The sequence below is a fragment of the Accipiter gentilis genome, chromosome 18, assembly GCF_929443795.1.
Source record: "Accipiter gentilis chromosome 18, bAccGen1.1, whole genome shotgun sequence".
Classification (NCBI taxonomy): domain Eukaryota; kingdom Metazoa; phylum Chordata; class Aves; order Accipitriformes; family Accipitridae; genus Astur; species Astur gentilis.
The window spans coordinates 17,472,993-17,491,018 of NC_064897.1; the positions used below are offsets into that span (position 1 = coordinate 17,472,993).

The 18,026-nt window shown below is 50.2% G+C and overlaps 1 protein-coding gene across 2 annotated transcripts in view; it reads left to right on the forward strand.

Annotated features, from left to right (window-relative positions):
- LOC126048113 (sodium- and chloride-dependent GABA transporter 1-like) overlaps nucleotides 1–18,026 on the forward strand; it is a 35,221-nt gene that overhangs the window by 7,437 nt on the left and 9,758 nt on the right. For both annotated transcript variants that reach the window (XM_049822671.1, XM_049822672.1), the window contains exons 2-10: nucleotides 2,214–2,560; nucleotides 7,775–7,906; nucleotides 8,593–8,693; nucleotides 11,091–11,200; nucleotides 11,583–11,715; nucleotides 12,916–13,050; nucleotides 14,915–15,018; nucleotides 15,330–15,454; nucleotides 16,270–16,382. In XM_049822671.1, the coding sequence (XP_049678628.1) occupies nucleotides 2,320–2,560; nucleotides 7,775–7,906; nucleotides 8,593–8,693; nucleotides 11,091–11,200; nucleotides 11,583–11,715; nucleotides 12,916–13,050; nucleotides 14,915–15,018; nucleotides 15,330–15,454; nucleotides 16,270–16,382 (1,194 nt within the window). In that variant the 5' untranslated portion in view covers nucleotides 2,214–2,319. The remainder of the gene's footprint in view (nucleotides 1–2,213; nucleotides 2,561–7,774; nucleotides 7,907–8,592; nucleotides 8,694–11,090; nucleotides 11,201–11,582; nucleotides 11,716–12,915; nucleotides 13,051–14,914; nucleotides 15,019–15,329; nucleotides 15,455–16,269; nucleotides 16,383–18,026) is intronic.

Here is an 18,026-nt window from a genome sequence, read left to right on the forward strand (position 1 = left end):
TGCCTCATGGGCTATGTGAAATGGTCTCTTCTCCCCAGAAGGCTTTTTTGTGCTGCTGCTTCTGGGCTTGCCCGCAACCATCCTTGGGCTAGAGGAGTTGTGAGGCTTGGGGCTGGCTCCATAGCTCTGAGGGCTTTGGTTACAGCGTTCATCTCGCAGCAAGGAGTTTTCTGGCTTCTCCACTGATATACCAGAATGAATTACAGTTATTTTCTGGTTCAACCATTCCCTTCACAATTGACACAGTTTTTCTCATCTCAGCGACAAATTCTGGGGGAGAAGGAAATCCATCTGCTGTAATCATGGGGTGTCACTTGTAGTAAGCAGAAACTGATACTGCCATTAAGCCTGGGCTTGGGATACCATCTCTGTTCAGGACTCTTTAGAAACCTTAGTTAATGAGTCCCCCAAGCATCCCATGGGCCAAATGGGTACTGTTTGCTTAGGAGACAAGACTGCCAAGCGTAAGCAACTCAAACAAGGCCAGCCTTAACTGCTAGAGCATGCCACCTCTTCATAGCATTGCTTTGTTTCCTGATATACCCACTCAGTTTTTCTTTTTCTTTTTTTTTTTTTTTTTTAATGTGTGCATCTGGGAATGGTTTTGTCAACAGACTTCTCTGGGAGACTGTAGCACTGGTTGCCCTTACAGCCCCTGGTAGAGACTTAAATTCGGCCCTGTGTAAAATGGGCTGAGAACTGGTGAGAGTCAACATCATGCCAGTCCCAGACCCTGTCTTCTGCACGGGCTGAGGGCAGATGCTGATGGGAGAGGGTAAAACCAGGAAAAGTAGGGAGTGATGTTTCCTTGGAAGAGTCCCTCAACCTCCAACAACTTGCAACTCAGGGATTTCCTGAACAGCAGTGGTAGGTCCCGGTGGATTTTTCTTCCATTATTTTTCCTCTTAATTTCCTTTTTGACGTCATGTAAACTCTTAACATCCAGCATGTTCTGGGGTCAGGCTTCGCTCCGTAGGTGTACATTTTGTGGAGTATCACCTTTTGCTCTTTTTGAACCTTCCACCTGCTGTCTTGATTTAATCTCCCCTAGTTCTTGTGTCAGAAATGGTGAATACTCGTGTTCTATGACACTGATATGTTTATAGGCCCCTGTCAGTCACCTCTTCCACAGGGTGCTGGATCCTCGTTCATTTAGCCTTTCCTCACATGGAAGATGTTCCACACTTTTGAGCATCCTTTTGGCTCTCCCCCATGCCTTTTTCTGACTTTGCAATAGCTTCTGTAAGGGGAAGGGAGGACTGCACTTAGTTTTCAAGACATGAGTGCAATATCGGTTAAGACGGTGTAATAATGTAGCCTGTTCTCATTTTCTTTCTGAATTGTTTTGGTGTGCTGGTTATATACTTCTTAGGGCCTAAAATCAATGGAAATATTCATTAAACTTTTAGTCAGACTTGTCCAATTAATCCTCAGGACTTAGGAGTCCTGCCTTAGTGGGATTTCAGTGGTTCACAGACTGGCTGTAGTCACTAGCAAGCATCACCTGAATACACCTGGCAATTACAGTACCACCTGTGACATGGTGTACAAGGAGGTGCTGAGCAGATCAGCAATTTCCTTGCCAGACATTGTAGGCGCACAGCTGCGATCACGGCTGTGTCACCGCAACGGCGGGGCTTAGGGCACAGGATTGCACTGTGGGGCACAACCGTAGCAGAGGTGCCGTTGCGAAGCTACGCTGTCACAGCCATGCATGGCTGCCTGGGCCACACAATCTCTCAGATGGCTCCATGGCTGGCGCACCCAGTTTTGGGCTGCAGGCCTGGGGGACATGGCACCTCCATCACGCCCTTCTCCACCATCGCTCAGACATGCCAGATCTATTTCTGGAATGCTTTGTGGTGGGTCACCCACAGGCTGTGACTTCTTTGCATGCATACTGGTCTTGGAGCTTTTTTTGCAGAGCAGGTGTTGGGATGAAGAGGAGATGAGAGTTGAGGGGTTTGCTATGTGCTGGTAACAACCAGATCTGAGCCTGTCATTAGCAGTCTGCGTGACCATGACTCCTCAGTAGGGCGGCTGTGGAGCAAGGCAAAATCATCCTCCTTTTTCTGTCTGGGGAAAGCAGGGAGGCATGGATAGACTGCCCTGATGTGCACCAGTCTATCCAGTGAGTCCACCTCAGACCCAGCAAGGCCCTCCCCTAAGCCTGCTACACTAACACAGGATACCTTCTTTCTCTTTCTCATCAGGAGCTTTGCCCAGTGCCTCCCACTTCACCCGTGCTTGGCCAGGGTAGAGGCTGCCCTTCCTGCTCCTCCAGCCCCTGAGCAAGACTGGCCGTACCTCTGAGTCACGATGGGCAAGATGGACAACACCTCCGTGGAGCTGAACTCCCCCTCTGAGGTGAAGCAGGCAGCCCTGGAGGAATCGGAGCCCATCGCCCTGGAGGCTGTGAGCACCAAGAAGAAGAAGAAGGAGATCCCAGACAGAGGTTCCTGGAAGGGGAGATTTGACTTCTTGCTGTCCTGTGTGGGCTACGCCATTGGGCTGGGCAATGTCTGGCGCTTCCCATATCTCTGCGGCAAGAACGGAGGAGGTGAGAGAAACGCACAGCACCTGCTCTCACCCCTAAGCAGCCTTGTCCCCTGAACGGGCTTCAACTTGGTGGGGGTCTGGGCAAGCAGCTGGTCCGCTGGCTGAGAGCGCTCCCTCACGATGTGAGTTATTAATCTGTCGGGAGACTAGTTTCCACAGTCTGTGGCCTTTACTAGTAAGTGCAGGTTGGGAAGAAGCAGCCCAAAGAAATATAACAAGAAGTTTGATTTTTGTCAAGCTTCTACAGTCCAAATTTGCAGGGCTACAACAAAGGGTGTCTGGGGACCTCATTTATTTACAAGGAGCGCTATGCACGTAGGTACCCAGCTGGTTGCTGGGGCGTTCCCAGGGAAATCAGTTTATATCTGCTAATGGTGGGGTTCTCAGTCTAGTGTACTCTCAAGGGGTAACAGTTTTGCATCTGAGTTTGGGTCACGTGTCTGAGGAGTTTTGATCAGAAGCTTTGCATGGGCCATAGCAGGGCCGTGTAGACATATATTCAAGCATGCATACATATGTACATGTCCACAGGCACACATAAGTGTCATCATCTATGGAAGGAAATTAGCTTTGACTTACTACAGTGCTGTGAGAAAGGTCACAGTTATCATTTCCATCCTAATGTTTGGAAAACAGAGGCCACAAGAGAAGGCAGCAGCTGGCAGAGGACTTACAGTAACTATTATGCAGCTGGTAGCAGTGCCCTCCTGTGTGGACGGTTAACACCAGCTTTTTTTACTCTTTTTGTTATTGCCCCGCTACATCCTTTCCTTACCAGTCCTCAGCTGAGACTTTGCCAAACCGTTGCAAGGTTAGAGAAAGGCAAGCAAATGGGGAAACAGTGCTGGGCTAGAAATCAAGAGATCTGGGAGATCAGCTCCCTGCCCAGCTACAGACTTTCTGCATGTCTTGGATCCAGTCAGAAAATACACCCTTGTGCCTCAGCTCCCCTCTAAAATGGTGCTATTACTTCCACCTTGGTAGGGATATGCTTTTGTGGAGGGGAGTATGGCCTGCTTTGATGTCAGTAGAGCAGAGGCTCGCTCTTCTCCTCCCCCATGTCCAGCTTTCCCATTGTTTGTGCCTGTTACTGGAATAACTGTCACTCCCCCCTGAAGTGCTGCTCACCTCCTTGAACCATTTCTCAGACTTCCCACACAAGTCCAAACCCCTTCACCTCACCTTTAAGGCTGTGTATATAATTTTAGTATCGCCTGCTAGTCTTCCCATGTTGTTCTTTGCTTCCCTCTTAGCTCTTTACTGTCCGGAGTCCCTGTCCCCAGTGCCACCTTCATTCATGCTGCTCTGAGGGTTTCTTCTCATGCATCTTCTCCACACCTTTTTTCTTTTCCTTTTGCCTTGAATTCCCTTTTCAAAACCTACTTTGCCTCTGGCTCTTATGACTTCTCCTCATATTGCCAGCCCATTTCTGCTGTCCATGCTGTAGGTGGTGTAGGATGCCCTTCTCCCACCCTGGGAAAGAGGAGAGGGGTCTAGCTCCCTGCAGCTGTCTGTCCATATAGTTCCACGGCATTTAGGGAGATCTTGGCCCTTTCTCTAAAGCACGTGGAGCGAGTCCCAGTGGGGGACTGGACAGTTATCCACTCTGACAAGATGCTTTCTTCTTGAGTATTTCATTTTGTGCAGAGGCGCGAGTGTGTGGCTGAGCCAGGTGAGGTTTATGGGGATCAGCCAGGTCTACCTAGGGGAGCCTGTGCCACCATCGCCAGAGCTGTGGTGCGGGTCTGCCATTTTTATCTAGCCACACTATGGCACCTGACTGTGCTAGCCCTCCTCATAAGACATTAGCCCCGTGACTAAGTCCCAGCACTGGTTTTTAGCCCAGTCTCTGCCCTGTGATTGCTGTGCCATCTCAAACACACCAGATCCATGCTGCCCATGGCTCCGTCTCCTCAAACATAAAGGTGGGGATGACAATATCTATGATCAGATGAGGGGTGTTTTGAAGCTAAAGTTAATCCTATTTATAAAGTCAGCCGAGCTCCTAGGACGGAGGGTGCTGTGGGGTGTGGAGCGCAACTACTAACATTAGCAACAGCACACAGGGTGATCTCTGCCCCGGCAGCTGCAGGCACGCAGAAGGATCAGCCGGCTGTGAGCAAAAAACACCAGACAGATGAAGTGTAGCAGTCGGTGCCTGCCTCCTCTCAAACGCCCTGCCTCGCCTGTCTGTTCCTGCCGTTCGTGGCAGCCTGGATCACTTGTTCCTCTCGCCCCTACCCAGTCTGGCTGTTCACAGGCACGACTGTTCCCGCAGCCGGCAATAATGAGCAGCAAGTGGAGGCTGCTGATGCCGGAGACAGGCAGGAGAGCTGACGCACAAAAGCGTCACCGGGAGCCGATGCGGAGCAGCGAGGCAGGGTCGCAAGGCATCTGATTTGCAATTGGGTGGGCACCATCTTGGCTCTGTCCCAATGGAGGTGCCTCCGGAGCAGAGCAGACTGTGGGTGGGACGCTAATTTTAGCGTCCTGCATGTGCGCTGCTCAGAGCACGGTCGTGTGGGCTGCTTCCATTACGCACAGGCAAATTGAACTGAATGGAAATATTGTCGTCTCACTTACCGCTGTCACATTGTATCAGCTCATGGCTGATTTCCTCAGCATTGTAATCGGGCACATAATTAGGGGATATTCAGCCAGGGTACGGCAGCCCAGCGCAAGGCCCATCTGCTGCAGGGAGCAGGCTTTAACCCAAGGTGATGCCTGGGCTCCCTGCTGGCTCTGCACACAGCTGAATGTGCCCAGCTATGACTAATGCTCCAGCCTCTACACTGATTTCTAACCTCATGCAGTCCTTCTGATGTCAACAGGATTTTACCGGACTCTAAATTGACTCTAAATGCAGCTCAGTAGGTGCTAAAAATTGTCTGTGAGATCCTGAGCTTGAATAACTTGAGAGAAGAACATGTCTTTAAATAAGCATCATGCATTTCTCATTTACACTTTGAGACTCCAAGCAACGGCATGTAACAGCTTGTAATGCTCAACTTTTGATCCGTGGGCAGTGTTCGCCATTTTAAGGATTAATTATTATTCCTTGCTGTACAGCATTAGGAGCTGGAGATGGCAGGCAGGTTTGGGGCTGCACAGTGAGTGCAAGGCACTGTGTGATCCTTCCCTGCCTCCAAGGGCCAGTGCCCTGAGCAGGCAGGGCAGGACCAGCACCATCACCCCTTTGACCCACGGACAGCGGAGACAAGTTTGGACTCTCCCAAGGTCACACACGATCATTTGTAGCAGGCCCAGGAACTGAACCAGACCTTTCAGCAGCCCATCCAGGGCCAGAGATTAAAGACCATCCCTTTCTCTCTGTGCCAAGGATTTAGTCACAGGCATGCAAACTTTAGGTACAATTTTCAGAACTGATTTCCCCTCCGGCTGTAGAGCACCTGGGGTTGTTTTCTGTGCCTGCTGGGGGACCTGACCCTCCAGAGTGGCAGCGGCATTGCCAACAGCCCTCCGTTCAAGGCTGCTGTCTGGTTTGTAGATTTTCCCCCATTCTGGGGGATTTTCGTCAAGCCAGGATAAATGACCTGGGTCCAAAAGTTTGTCTGTTTTTTTCTCAACAGTCTAACAAAATCTTTCACTTACAAACCTTCCTGGCCTGCTGTAGATGAAAAATGCAGGATCATCAGGGCTGTGGTCAAATTGCTTTAGCTGCGTGCACAGAAGCGAGCAAGGCAGCGTGACTGCTGAGAAGATCAGTCTCCAAACTCTACAATGAGGCACAACAGTAGCAAGGCAGCATCTGTGTCCTCGGGGCAGACCCTGGCTTCCTGCAGGGCTCCTCAGGGGCTGGACCTTGCAGGCTGCAGCGGCCAGCGAGAGCGCAGGGGAGGATGCTGAGCAGGCAGCCCTCCTCCTGCAGTGATGCTCAAAGCCGTTCGCTCCTCCACGCCAAGCGGCTGCTGAAGCCAAGAGCCTGTGCTTCCACGCCAGCTTGCAATTCAGGCTCATGGTCATTGAGCTGCTGGCCTGGAGCGTGTTTCCTCCCCACCACCCGCTGCCAGCTCCTCTTGCACACTGCCTCCCACGGACCCCCACACCGGGTGCTGGCGCCTGCCTCTCCCAGCTGGGCTCAGCTCCCCACTTGGCAGTCAGGCGTCCCCAGCTGGGTGTCCCCTGAGCCAGCATCCCTGGCTCTGCCTTGCTGCTTCCCTGCCCTCGGAGAGCAGCTGCTGGAGCCTGGCTCTGCCAGATGCAAGCTGGGCTGCAGCTCTCCGGAGTGGCTTTGCTTGCTGGCTCCGTGTTTGCTTTCCCACTAATATCTGGAGAAGAAGGCTTAGACTGACAGCTCAGCCCTCCGGCTAGCACAGAAACCAGTGCTGTCCCAAAGACGGCCAGCATCTTCTGAGCAAACTGAGTGTCCCCTCTCTCTCCCCAGTCAGCATCTTCTGCAAGAGTTTGTCCTCCTCGGGAATGATGGCAAGCTCCAGCACATGCATGAGGAAGCTGGAAAATGAGCTTTATCCCAAGTCCTAGAAGTCAGGATGACCTGAACATGTACACATGGCGAGGCTCTCCTATTCTGTTTGCTCTTCTAATAACAGGGTACAAGTAATATCTCTAGTGAACAGCTGCACTGCCTCATTTCTAGTGATGAGATGATTTCCATAGAGAAGAATAATGGTTTCACCGGGAATTTTAAGGTTAAAAGCTAGAACAAGTGTGGGGAGGTCTATAGGGCTGTTACAAGAGCAAATACAGTTTTAGCCACAGTTTCCGTAAAAGACTGAAATAGGTATAAACAAAGAAATCAGTGGCCAACGCCAGATATTCCTGTGCCCTTTTCCCTCAAGGTGAAGAACTGGGAGCTGCTGCAGGTAAGAGACAAAACATCAACAAGAACAAGTTACCCATGTCAGTGTCCAAGCTTTTGGGTTTCTTGTCAGATTGGGCTTAGCATTGCCTAAATATCTAACAACAAAGTGAGACCGGCATCACATAGCTAGTGATGCCAGTATATATGTATATATGATACATATATATTCATAGTGATAGGAGCAGATAGGGACAAGGCAGTGGTGATCTTAATGGGAGACTCACTGAACACACTAACTCCAGTTGCAAACTGTCACCTCCGAGCAAGTCTGCTCCTCATCACGTGGGTGCTGCAGAACAAGAAACTGCAGCCGAAGGCATTTACTTCTTGGTAAAAGGGGGAGCCATCTGATAGCATTGCTCCTTCTTTCAGGGGCCTTCCTCATCCCCTATTTCCTGACACTGGTGTTTGCTGGGATTCCTCTCTTCCTGCTGGAAACCGCTCTGGGCCAGTATACCTCTGTCGGTGGACTGGGAGTCTGGAAATTAGCACCCATGTTTAAAGGTACTGTACTGTACGTTTGTGAAGGCGATGGCACATAACTGCAGACAAAAACTCTTTAACGGTTTGGGAAGCAAATCAGCAAATCCCTGGGGACTGGGATAGGGTGGCAGGTGAGGGGAAGTTTTTTCCCTCTGTCTTTATCAAGCTGTCCTTGACCCTGATGTCCGCAGTCACTAACATCACTGTGCTTTGTTCAAACAGTCTTGTGTGGTGACAAGGCATTTTATGAGCAGCAGGGATGGTGATGGAGGGGCTCTGGTTGCAGAAGACCTGCCCCAAGCCTTCCCATGTGGGCTTACTTTAATTGCATGGGTAAGCTGTAGATAGGAGACATGAACCTGTTGCTGTGTCTGGAGTAGCAGCATTCTGGAAACCAGTGGTGATTTAGAAATGCTTTGGATGCGGGAGAGAGCGATTCTGCCGGGGAAGTGACCAGATCTTGTTTTCATGGAGCTCTGTCCCTAAAGTACCCGTAGCATACTGAAAGGTACCAGTGGAAATGGACGGATGAGAGAGGTGAGGGAAAAAGCCACCCCTGCTGACCAGTTCAGTGTAGCTGTATCAGGTTCTGCGTTGATGAGCTGGTTCACTCGTTCTGGCTCTGCCACAAAACCTGGTGTGATGTCCGTGAGTGCAGTTGGGCACCAGAGACCTGGACTGATGCTGCTCTCTGCCTTCATTTGCAGGAGTGGGGCTGGCAGCTGTGGTTCTCTCCTTCTGGCTGAACATCTACTACATTGTCATCATTGCCTGGGCTCTCTACTATCTCTTCAACTCTTTCACTACGGTGAGTCACAGACATATCTACAGCATGGCATTGTCTGTGCTATGGGTCCTTACTCCCTGCTTTACGTGGAGGAGTTGTTTATGCCACAAAACATGCTTGTAGTTTGTGCAAAGAGCCTTCGTCAGCACCCTGCTGGACCCTTCCCAAAGAGGTTCATCAGCCCTGGAGGCAGACGTGTAGTGCTGATGGGTACTGATGCTTGTCCTCTGGAGGGGTTGGTCCCATCCCCTCTCTGGCACCTGTTGCCAATTACATCAGACTTTAAAACCCACCCTATGTCTCTGTCATGTTTCCAGAGCTGTGTGAATCTAAGAGCTGAACATTTCCACAACTGTTTTTGTCACAACATGTTCTTATTACCCAGGACTTAGTCCTGACCTTAATTAGTCCTCATTTATGCTTCTCTTGACAAATGAAATCCCGGGGGGGGGGGGGGGGGGGGGGGACCGGGGGGGGGGCCGGGAGGGGGGGGGGGGGGGATTCTGCTGAGAAAAATTATTCAGAAAGCATTTAGATATCTGCTTGTGACTGTCCCTTAGCATGTACTTTGGCGTCGTGGTTTATAGTGGCTTCCTCTTCCATAGCAGGGTCTTCTACTATACAAGGTAGTTTGTTTGATCACAAATTTCAAGTATCTATCAGGACTTTTGCTAAAATATTCTGTGTGGCATTCCCACCTGTGTTTCTACCATCAATACTCACTGTAGGCTCCTGGGTCCAGAATAAAATTGTCAGTCGTGGATGATTAGGTGCACCCTTGGGGGATTCCCAAATGAACAAAACTCTACCCCAAAAGAACACATCCCCATTCTGCCCTGGGCAGGATGCTTCTCAGGATGAGGCTTTGGTACAGTCAGGTGTCACACACCCGACTGGTGACGGTGCTCGTCTCTACACAGGCAGCTCCAGGTGTTTGGCTCAAGGCCTTCTCTTTTTCCAGAGATAATTCCAGGTTCCCCAAAAGAGCCAAAGTACAAATAAAAAAGCTTGGCTGATGCCTGTCACCTATTTCTCCTAAATTTGACTAGAAGTATTTTGAACCTGAACAGGAACCCAGCTGGCCTTCTGCAGTTTCTGTCCTCTGAAATTCAGAGGAAATGAAGCACCAACAAACCGTCCCCCTGCCTGGTCCTCCTTGTAAGAGCTGCGCAGTGTCTCTGATGTGCAAACTGCTTGGTTGAAGGGCTGCTGCGCTGCTCTGCTTGAGCCATTGCATTTGCTTCTGTGCAATTAGCAAGTCCACAATGAAATCACTGGGTGGGTGCAAACAGCCTGGGTGTCCTGTCCCCACCTGCCCCTCCCATAGCCCTTCTTCTGCCAAGCCAGCATGCACGTTAGGAGGTATCATCTGCTGCAGTGAACTGATTTAGATGCGGGATGAAGGCAGCACTTAAAGGCAGTGATGCTACAAAGCACTTAAAACAGATAATATTTCTAAAGGGGTCTGTGTTCGTGGATGAATAGGAATGCATACAAACATCTTCTTAAAGCTTTGTTGAGCTGGAGCCTGAGGTCTTGTCTGCAGAGGAAAATAATCCAGAATAGCCGTTCTGCATTTATCTACATGCACTGCACTTGGGAAATGAGATTGCTGCACATGGAGGCATATCTGATCTGCTCTTGTTGGGCTGCCTTGGCTGTGGCACTACACAGCATGGGTGAGTTGCCCTGTGTGCTCGCACAGCCTCTGACGCTGCGGTTTCATCGCTTGCAGCACCAGAGCTGATTGTATTAAATCTGTAGCAGTGTGCTGCCATCACATCGCTACCTACACTGTAAACATCTCCCAGGAATCCCTTTGTGCTGCTTATAATCAGGGCAGGGGACAGCATGAAATAACTACTACGCTTTAAATTTACTCCTGGGCTTATGTTACAGTAGTTTATTCATATAGACAAACCATTAGCCCCCATTCTCAATGCCACGTTGCTTTTTAAGCATTGAAGCTTGGTATAAATGAGAGATAGGAAACAAATCAGTGTTTATTCTTTGTGCACTAAGTTCCAACCACTTGTTGAGTGAAGCTAGCCAAAAGCTGTAATGATTATAAACACAATATCCCCCAGTAGTTATTTTAATTAGTAGCTATTAATTACCAACAGTTAATTGGAAATGGCTTTCTATCTGGGGAATTGCTAACAATTTATTATTGCTACAGCATTGCCCTAATCACATCGTGATATTGTTTCCTGGAAAATCTGTGTCACAACTTATCATTATTCTGGAAAATTGTTTCATGCTTTTCGATGCAAGGTCCCTACCCGTCCAGAGGAGCCGCCCATCCTCTTTACAAAAAAAAAGGGGGTTCAGTTTAAAAGAAGCCAAATTTCGCCTCTCGCCGCTGGCCTTGGGAGATGCCACGTTAATGATAACCCTGCTGTCCTTATGCTGGTGCAGGACCTGCCATGGCAGAGCTGTGGAAACGCCTGGAACACCGACCGCTGCTTCTCCAACTACTCCCTGGGCGACACCACCAACCTCACCAGTGCCGTCACCGAGTTCTGGGAGTACGTCCACAGCCTGCCTACACCAGGTTTCTCACCCTCACCGCGGCCATCATGCCTGCTCGCCAGGGCTGTGGCCGTGCCCGCTGGCACCTTTCCTCGGACAGCCTTGGCAGGAGGGCGTCAGAGCCGGCCATCGGCCAGGGTGGGCATGGGCATGGAGCGTGCTGTGCAGCTGCAGGTCAGATGGATAGAGAGGATAACAGCCTCTGCGCCTCTCTTCTCCTTCCTTTATCCCATCACGACGAGCCTCAGGTCCCCTTAGGGTTTTGTAGGCTCTCGTGCTTTCCACCTGGCCCTTCGCCCTCCAGCTGCCGCCAGCATCTCCGATCCCTCTGCCGCCAAGGGTCGGACTTCCCCTTAACACAACTTCTCCCCCCACCAGGAGGAACATGCACCAGATGTCTGGGGGCCTGGGGGAGCCCGGCACCATCCGCTGGCCCCTGGCCGGCACACTGGCCCTGGCCTGGCTGCTGGTCTACTTCTCCATCTGGAAGGGCGTGGAGTGGACGGGCAAGGTACGGTGCGAGGACCGGGTGTTTCGGTGCTGCCTCTCATTGCCACGCTCGGGTCTTGGCTGGCGAAATGTCGTCCGGACTCAATTTTCTTTGAGTGCCTATAACTAAGGTTATGGTGTTTTGAGGCAGAATTGCAGTAGATGCTATTAAATTCCTGACATTTACCTTTCACGGTTGTAAAAATTGCTACCGTGTTTATGGTAATTTTAATTCTAAGCATAGAGAATAGCTCTTCCCTGTAAAGTCATGGGTCTGAGCACTCAGTCTCTCTGGGAAGAGATTTTCAGAGATTACTTACATTTCCCACCTTGGGACAGCCCTTTGAGAGAGCGAGGCCTCTCCTGGGCTCCCCCTTTTGAAAACCATTGTCTCTTAAAATGCTGCTGGTGGAAGAAAACTCACCACCTCCTTTGAAAATCTTCCCGTTGCCCTTTAGGTGTTGGTGGGAGACCTTCAGATCAGAAGCACGTTGTTATTCACTGTGTAGCATTTCGGGCTAGCACAGCAGAAAGGTAATTGGTTAGTTTAGTGAAACAGCGATGCTGAGATACTGAGATGTGTTATTTAGAGCACAGCGTGAAGTAGCGGGACATTATTATGAAAGGAATAATCTACAGGAGAGATCAGAAAGAAGCGCTTCAGGTGTAGGTCACCTAAGCTGTTAACTTCTGCAGCGGCTTTCAAACAGGTTTTAGCTACGCAGCCGCAGCAAAGCCCTGGTGATTGCCGGTGCAGGCCTTGTGATGAGGGATGGCATGTACCTGCAAGTCCCTGAAACAGTGCTGAAAAGAAAGCGGCGGAGTCAAGACAACTCACGTTGCTTGATGCATTGGACTAGAGAAACACCAGCTTTTGCTCTGCAAATAAGGTTGTGATGACTTAAAGGGATTACTTTTGTGGACTAAATTTATCCCTGTGCAATTCCCTTGTCTTTGGGCAATTCATCCAGACTTTAGCATGCTACTTTTGTGATTAGTGTGTCCTTGTATGTCATTGGCAGGGAGAAACCTCAAACAGCCAGAAACATTACTAGCATAGTAACAGGAGACAGAAAACACCAGGAAATGCTGCCAAAACCAGCGGTGCGTGGGGAGCCCATCCCCTCTGCAGGGGGACATGCTGGATGCAATGCCACCACGGGCAGGAAAGCTGCTGGGCACTGGTGGGCTCATGGCTTCTCTCCCACGATGTCTTTCGCAGGTGGTGTATTTCTCAGCCACCTACCCCTACTTCATGCTTTTCATCCTCTTCTTCCGGGGAGTCACGCTGCCGGGAGCCAAGGAGGGGATCCTCTTCTACCTCACGCCTGACTTCAGAAAGCTCTCTGACTCCGAGGTTTGTAGCCTAGTGAGGAAAGCTCCTACCTCCCGGTTGTCTCCATATTAGTCTGCCCTGGGCACTTCCCTTGAATATTTTAAGTATTAAAAAAAAAAGCTGGAACTGTTCCCTATTTAAGCAGTCACAACCCTCACAGGCTGAGACAAAGCTGAAGGGCAGGACCTTTGTGGGTGGAAATCTGTGCAGCAGCTCTGTTGTACTCAAGCAGTGTTATCCATAGGGCGGGGGGGGTGTGTGTGTCAGAAATTACCCCAATGAAGGAAAATCCCCTCCGGGCTGGAAATGCCTCATTTCACTGACCGTCCCAGGGCGGGTGATTTGGTCTTAATCTGGTGGTCCCAGAGAAAAGATGATGTGGTGTTGCTGGCATGGGGGTCTCAGAAGCAGCACAAGCACAACAGTACACACAAGAGCAATTTTTGGAAGTGTTTAACTGACGAGTGGTGGCCAGTAACGTTGCCTCGGTCAGTGGTAGCACAGAGGGAGCCCAGGAGGAGTATGGAGGCTTGCAAAGGCAAAGTTTTTCAGGAGACGCAGACTCTGCCTTTTGCAGCAGCAATGCTCCTGTGGCTCCAGAGTCACCAGTCACGTGTGAGCAGGGACAACTGGGCACCCATCATTTCCCAAGGGGTCCCAATGATCCCTCTCGCAAGACACTCACTGTAATTGTACTGCCAGCTACATTGGCTCTAATGCTGGAAACAGGGGTCTCAAGACCAGAAGAGTTATTTAAATACTATGCAATTAAGAAACAAACAATCTGTCCCCTTTTCTTGTGCCTTCTAGCCTTTAAGACCTTAAGGCACCGGGACCAGCTTTGCAAGCTGTCCTCTGCAGTCGTTTGCACAAGAAACTCCATGTTGGAAAATCAAAGACATGCTAGTGGAAGAGGAATAGAGGGGTTGAGCATGAGATGTGGGTCTCCGAGGGGAGCAACACCCCTCAGGGAGCAGCGGTGATAAAGCAAACACACACACAAATTCAGATGATGCGCGAGTCCTTTCTGACCTGCACCAGGGGCTGAGGGACGTGGTTCAGAAAATGGGACGCACAACCCTTCCTCCATTCCCATCCATCCCTGGAAGCAGCCTTGAGCCACAAGTTTCGGAGGGCTGGGGATGTACGTTGGTGCTAGGCCAGACGGCGTTCTTGATGCCCTTGCCACGTGGGAAGGATGCAGCCCCCCTGCTCCTCCTCCCAGGGGAGGCATTGCTCTCTAGCAGGCTCCCTCCTGACACTGCAGGCAGGGGAGGCATATGCCACATCCCTGACTCAGTGCCCTGTTTTAAAGGCCCCTGGCAGCCCCGTTCCCCTGGGGGGAGGCACAGGGTCCCTGCTGACCCCGCATCTCTGTGGGACGCGCAGTGGGTGCAGAAGACAGCATGCTCTGGTCACATCTGTGCGACACAAATGCACAGCATCACCAGCCTGCAGGTAAAACGGGGCTGCAGCAGCCGTCTCAGTTACTCTCCTTTCCACCTGCACCACCATTTCTGAGTTCTACTGTGCCCTGGAGATAGGTGTTCAGAAAGGCACGGAAAAAAGTCTGTTCTTCAGACACGTTCAGCCCGGTTGGCAGTAACACAGCTACAGGTTTCAAGGCGGCTCCTGGGACATTTCCAGCCGCTGACCCAAGCATTTCCTTGGAGCTTGGGCCAGCAGCCAGCGTTGCAGGCACCCGTGGCCCTAGTGACAGGGTGCCCTCAGGTCCTGACCACCCCAGTGGGCTGTATGGCCAAGTCCACAGCCCCACGGTCCGCATCCAGCCCCCTCGCTAGCCCTGCACTGAGCTGCTGCAGGAGACGCACCTGCAGCATGGAGACCCTCCTGCCGCACTCCTCTCCCAGCTCCTTCTCCGCAGGTCTGGATGGACGCAGCCACGCAGATCTTCTTCTCTTACGGCCTGGGTCTGGGGTCCCTGATCGCTCTGGGGAGCTACAACACTTTCCACAACAATGTCTACAGGTCTGTTGGGGTTTTTTCCAGCCTCCTGCATGGCAGGGAGCGCTCACGGGTGAGGGAGGGGGTCGTGGTGAGTCTGGGGTGCCTGATCTCCGACGTCCCCTCGCTGGCGATGTGCAGCCTAAGGGGCATGCTGCGATCATCGTAGCGGGGTTCTCCTGCCTGCAGGACACTCAACACATCACCCGCGCTACCTCTCCAAGGCGCAGGAACAGCTCTCGGCAGGGCTTGGTCTTTTTTTTACCTCACCCTTCACCCCTGGCCTCTTGGTAAGGACCTGCAGGTGGTTTCTTTTCTTGCTTTCTCTCTTCCAGAGACTCCATTATTGTCTGCTGTATAAACTCCACCACAAGCATATTTGCTGGATTTGTTATTTTCTCCATTGTTGGCTTCATGTCACACATCACGAAGAAGTCGATCTCAGAGCTGGCCTCCTCAGGTAAGCAGAAACCCAGGTTCAAAGGCAACAGCAACCTTTGAGAGCAATTTGTCCATGAGCGTGGGATGCTCACAGGCCTTTCCTGACCAGGACCCAAGTGCGCAACCCTTTTTGCACACCCTCCCATCAAGATGGGTCTCAGGCACCTGTGGCTGATGTTCATTGTGCTCCGGCTGCAAGGGACATCTCTGCCTGCTTTTAATGTTCACCTTCTTTTAGTGCTGAATTTTTATGTGCTTTTGCTGCAGTGAAATATTTAGGCCATTTGCTTTCTGAAACCTTCCTGTGGAGAATAGATACTGTCTATGTTTTCAGCAGACACGATCAAAATTCGGAGTCCCTTTTCCACGAGAAATTTTGAAATTGTAATCTCAGAATAATTTTTAACCAATATGGGACTGTGTCTTTTTGCACAAAGACATATTTTGAAATTGCTGTCTTCCCAGAGAAAGCTTTTATCTCAAGAAACAGCATTTTTGTGATGGAAAAAAAAAAACATATCAGGAAAGTTATAACCAGTTCTGAATATCAGTTTATTTTTCTAGCAAAGTGCTCTAGCTCCATTTGGCAGCAGTAATTTGATGACTTTTCCTGCAAAGTGTTTCTCCTGTCATTCCTGCCTCCCCATCCTACCCCTGTGCACCCCACGGGGATGGTGTGTCATGGGTGAAGGCTCAGGTTTTTCTAGCTCCTATATTAAATACCTGCAGTGCTTGACTGGGATGGTTGTCTCTCTGTTCATCTGTGCTCCTTAGCTCGGACTTCCCATCAAATGCTTGATAAACATGGGCTCATCCCTCTTTTCATTACTACAGGCCCTGGACTGGCTTTCCTCGCCTACCCGCAGGTTGTCACACAGCTGCCCCTGTCCCCGCTCTGGTCAATCCTCTTCTTCTCCATGCTGATGATGTTGGGTCTGGATAGTCAGGTGAGATGACCAAGGGACAAACTGGGGTAAGATACGAAGGTATCTTTGGATTCAATGGTGGTGTCCTCACCTGCACCTTGGGACAGTGCTGAGCAGGGTCTTTTCTTACTCTTCATGGTGAGATGCAGCTGCATGAAACAAAACCTCCCGTGTGGTCATCGCCTCTGCACTCTTCCCTAATGTTGGCACATACTGCAAGTGTGGTGGTGCCTGACCACTACCCAATGCACCAGTCCTTGTCTTGCTGCCAATTAAAAATAGGAATAATGACCAGTTTCCAGCAGCCCAGCAGAACCAGTCAGCCTTACGGGGCAATCACTGTTTCCCCGGAGGAGGAGAGGATCTCTGGAAAGCTTTTCTCCGTTCAGATCAATTTTTGGCCCTAGTGGAGTGCTGGTGCTGCTACGTGGGCACAGCGTGTCCCCATCTTGCTGGGTGACCCTGGCAGCTGAGCTCACAGGCTCTAAATAGAGCTAGAGGGAAACTATCCCTGCCAAAATACTTTGGGGCAAGGGGAAAAGGAAAAATATTTCTTTCAAGTAATAACTGTTTTGTTCTTGTAAGACATGATGCCCCTAACCCCCAAAAATAGGTATGTGAAATAAGGGAATTCAGTATTAACTGCTTCATTTCGTGCCTGCATGATAATAGTTTGTGGTCATCGCAGCTGACTTGGTACTTTGTGAGAAGCTCAGTTTGGATGCTTTGGATTTTCTTACTGTGTCACCTTGACCAAACTACATTTCTTGTGGAGCAAGAAAGTGCCATTATTTGGCTTACTTTCATAGGTTAGTGTAGAAAGTCTTCATCTTCTCTACTCCCAGGAGCTGGAAGGGGCATCTCTGCACAAGGTGCCAGACCCAGTGCTCTGGCACAGCATCGACAGGTTGCACCGAGAAAAGCAGCAATGCAGCGTTTGAATTAGGGCTCTCCTGTGGTGTGAGGGTGGTGATTTGATGCAGCATTTTGGGATTGTTGTTGATAACAAAAGTGGCCCTAGGCGGAGCTGAAGCACCCTGGTCTGGTTCGTAGATGAGCAGGGGCAGATCCTGGCAGAAGGAAGGAGCCGTGCCTTGGGAAAGGCTGGTGCCTGGGTAGCCTGACTGCTTTGCCACCAGTTAAGTCTTACAAGATATTTGAGGGGGAAGCAGCTGGATGTAGAAAAAGGTCTCTACCCTGCCCCCCTCAGAGCCCTCACAAAACAAAACAAAAAAAATCATGGTTTCTGTGTTTTTATAAGCTGTGATAGTTTTTTCCTGATAATTCAGCAGAAATGTAGCTACCCAGTGAAGCAGTGAATTGCAGCATGCCTCACTTTTGAGTGCATCAAAATCAAAGGCTCCTTCAAAAGCCTGTGCTTGGTCTGTCACATCCTCCCCTGTGCCCGTGTGCTCTTTCCTTGCAGTGCAAACCACAAATATAAAATGGATGCTCTCTTGGATTACAGGTAGTGTTCATAAACCCAAGTCTACTTCATAATCAGACTCAGACCTATTCCTGAAATGTCACTCCTGGTTTTCAGGAAAATCTAATCAATCAAATTGGGTTTTCAAGTATGGCACACTCCCACAAATACATCATAAAGCTCACGTCTGCATTACCACAGACATTATTTGGCAAATAATTTCAAACAATGACTAAATG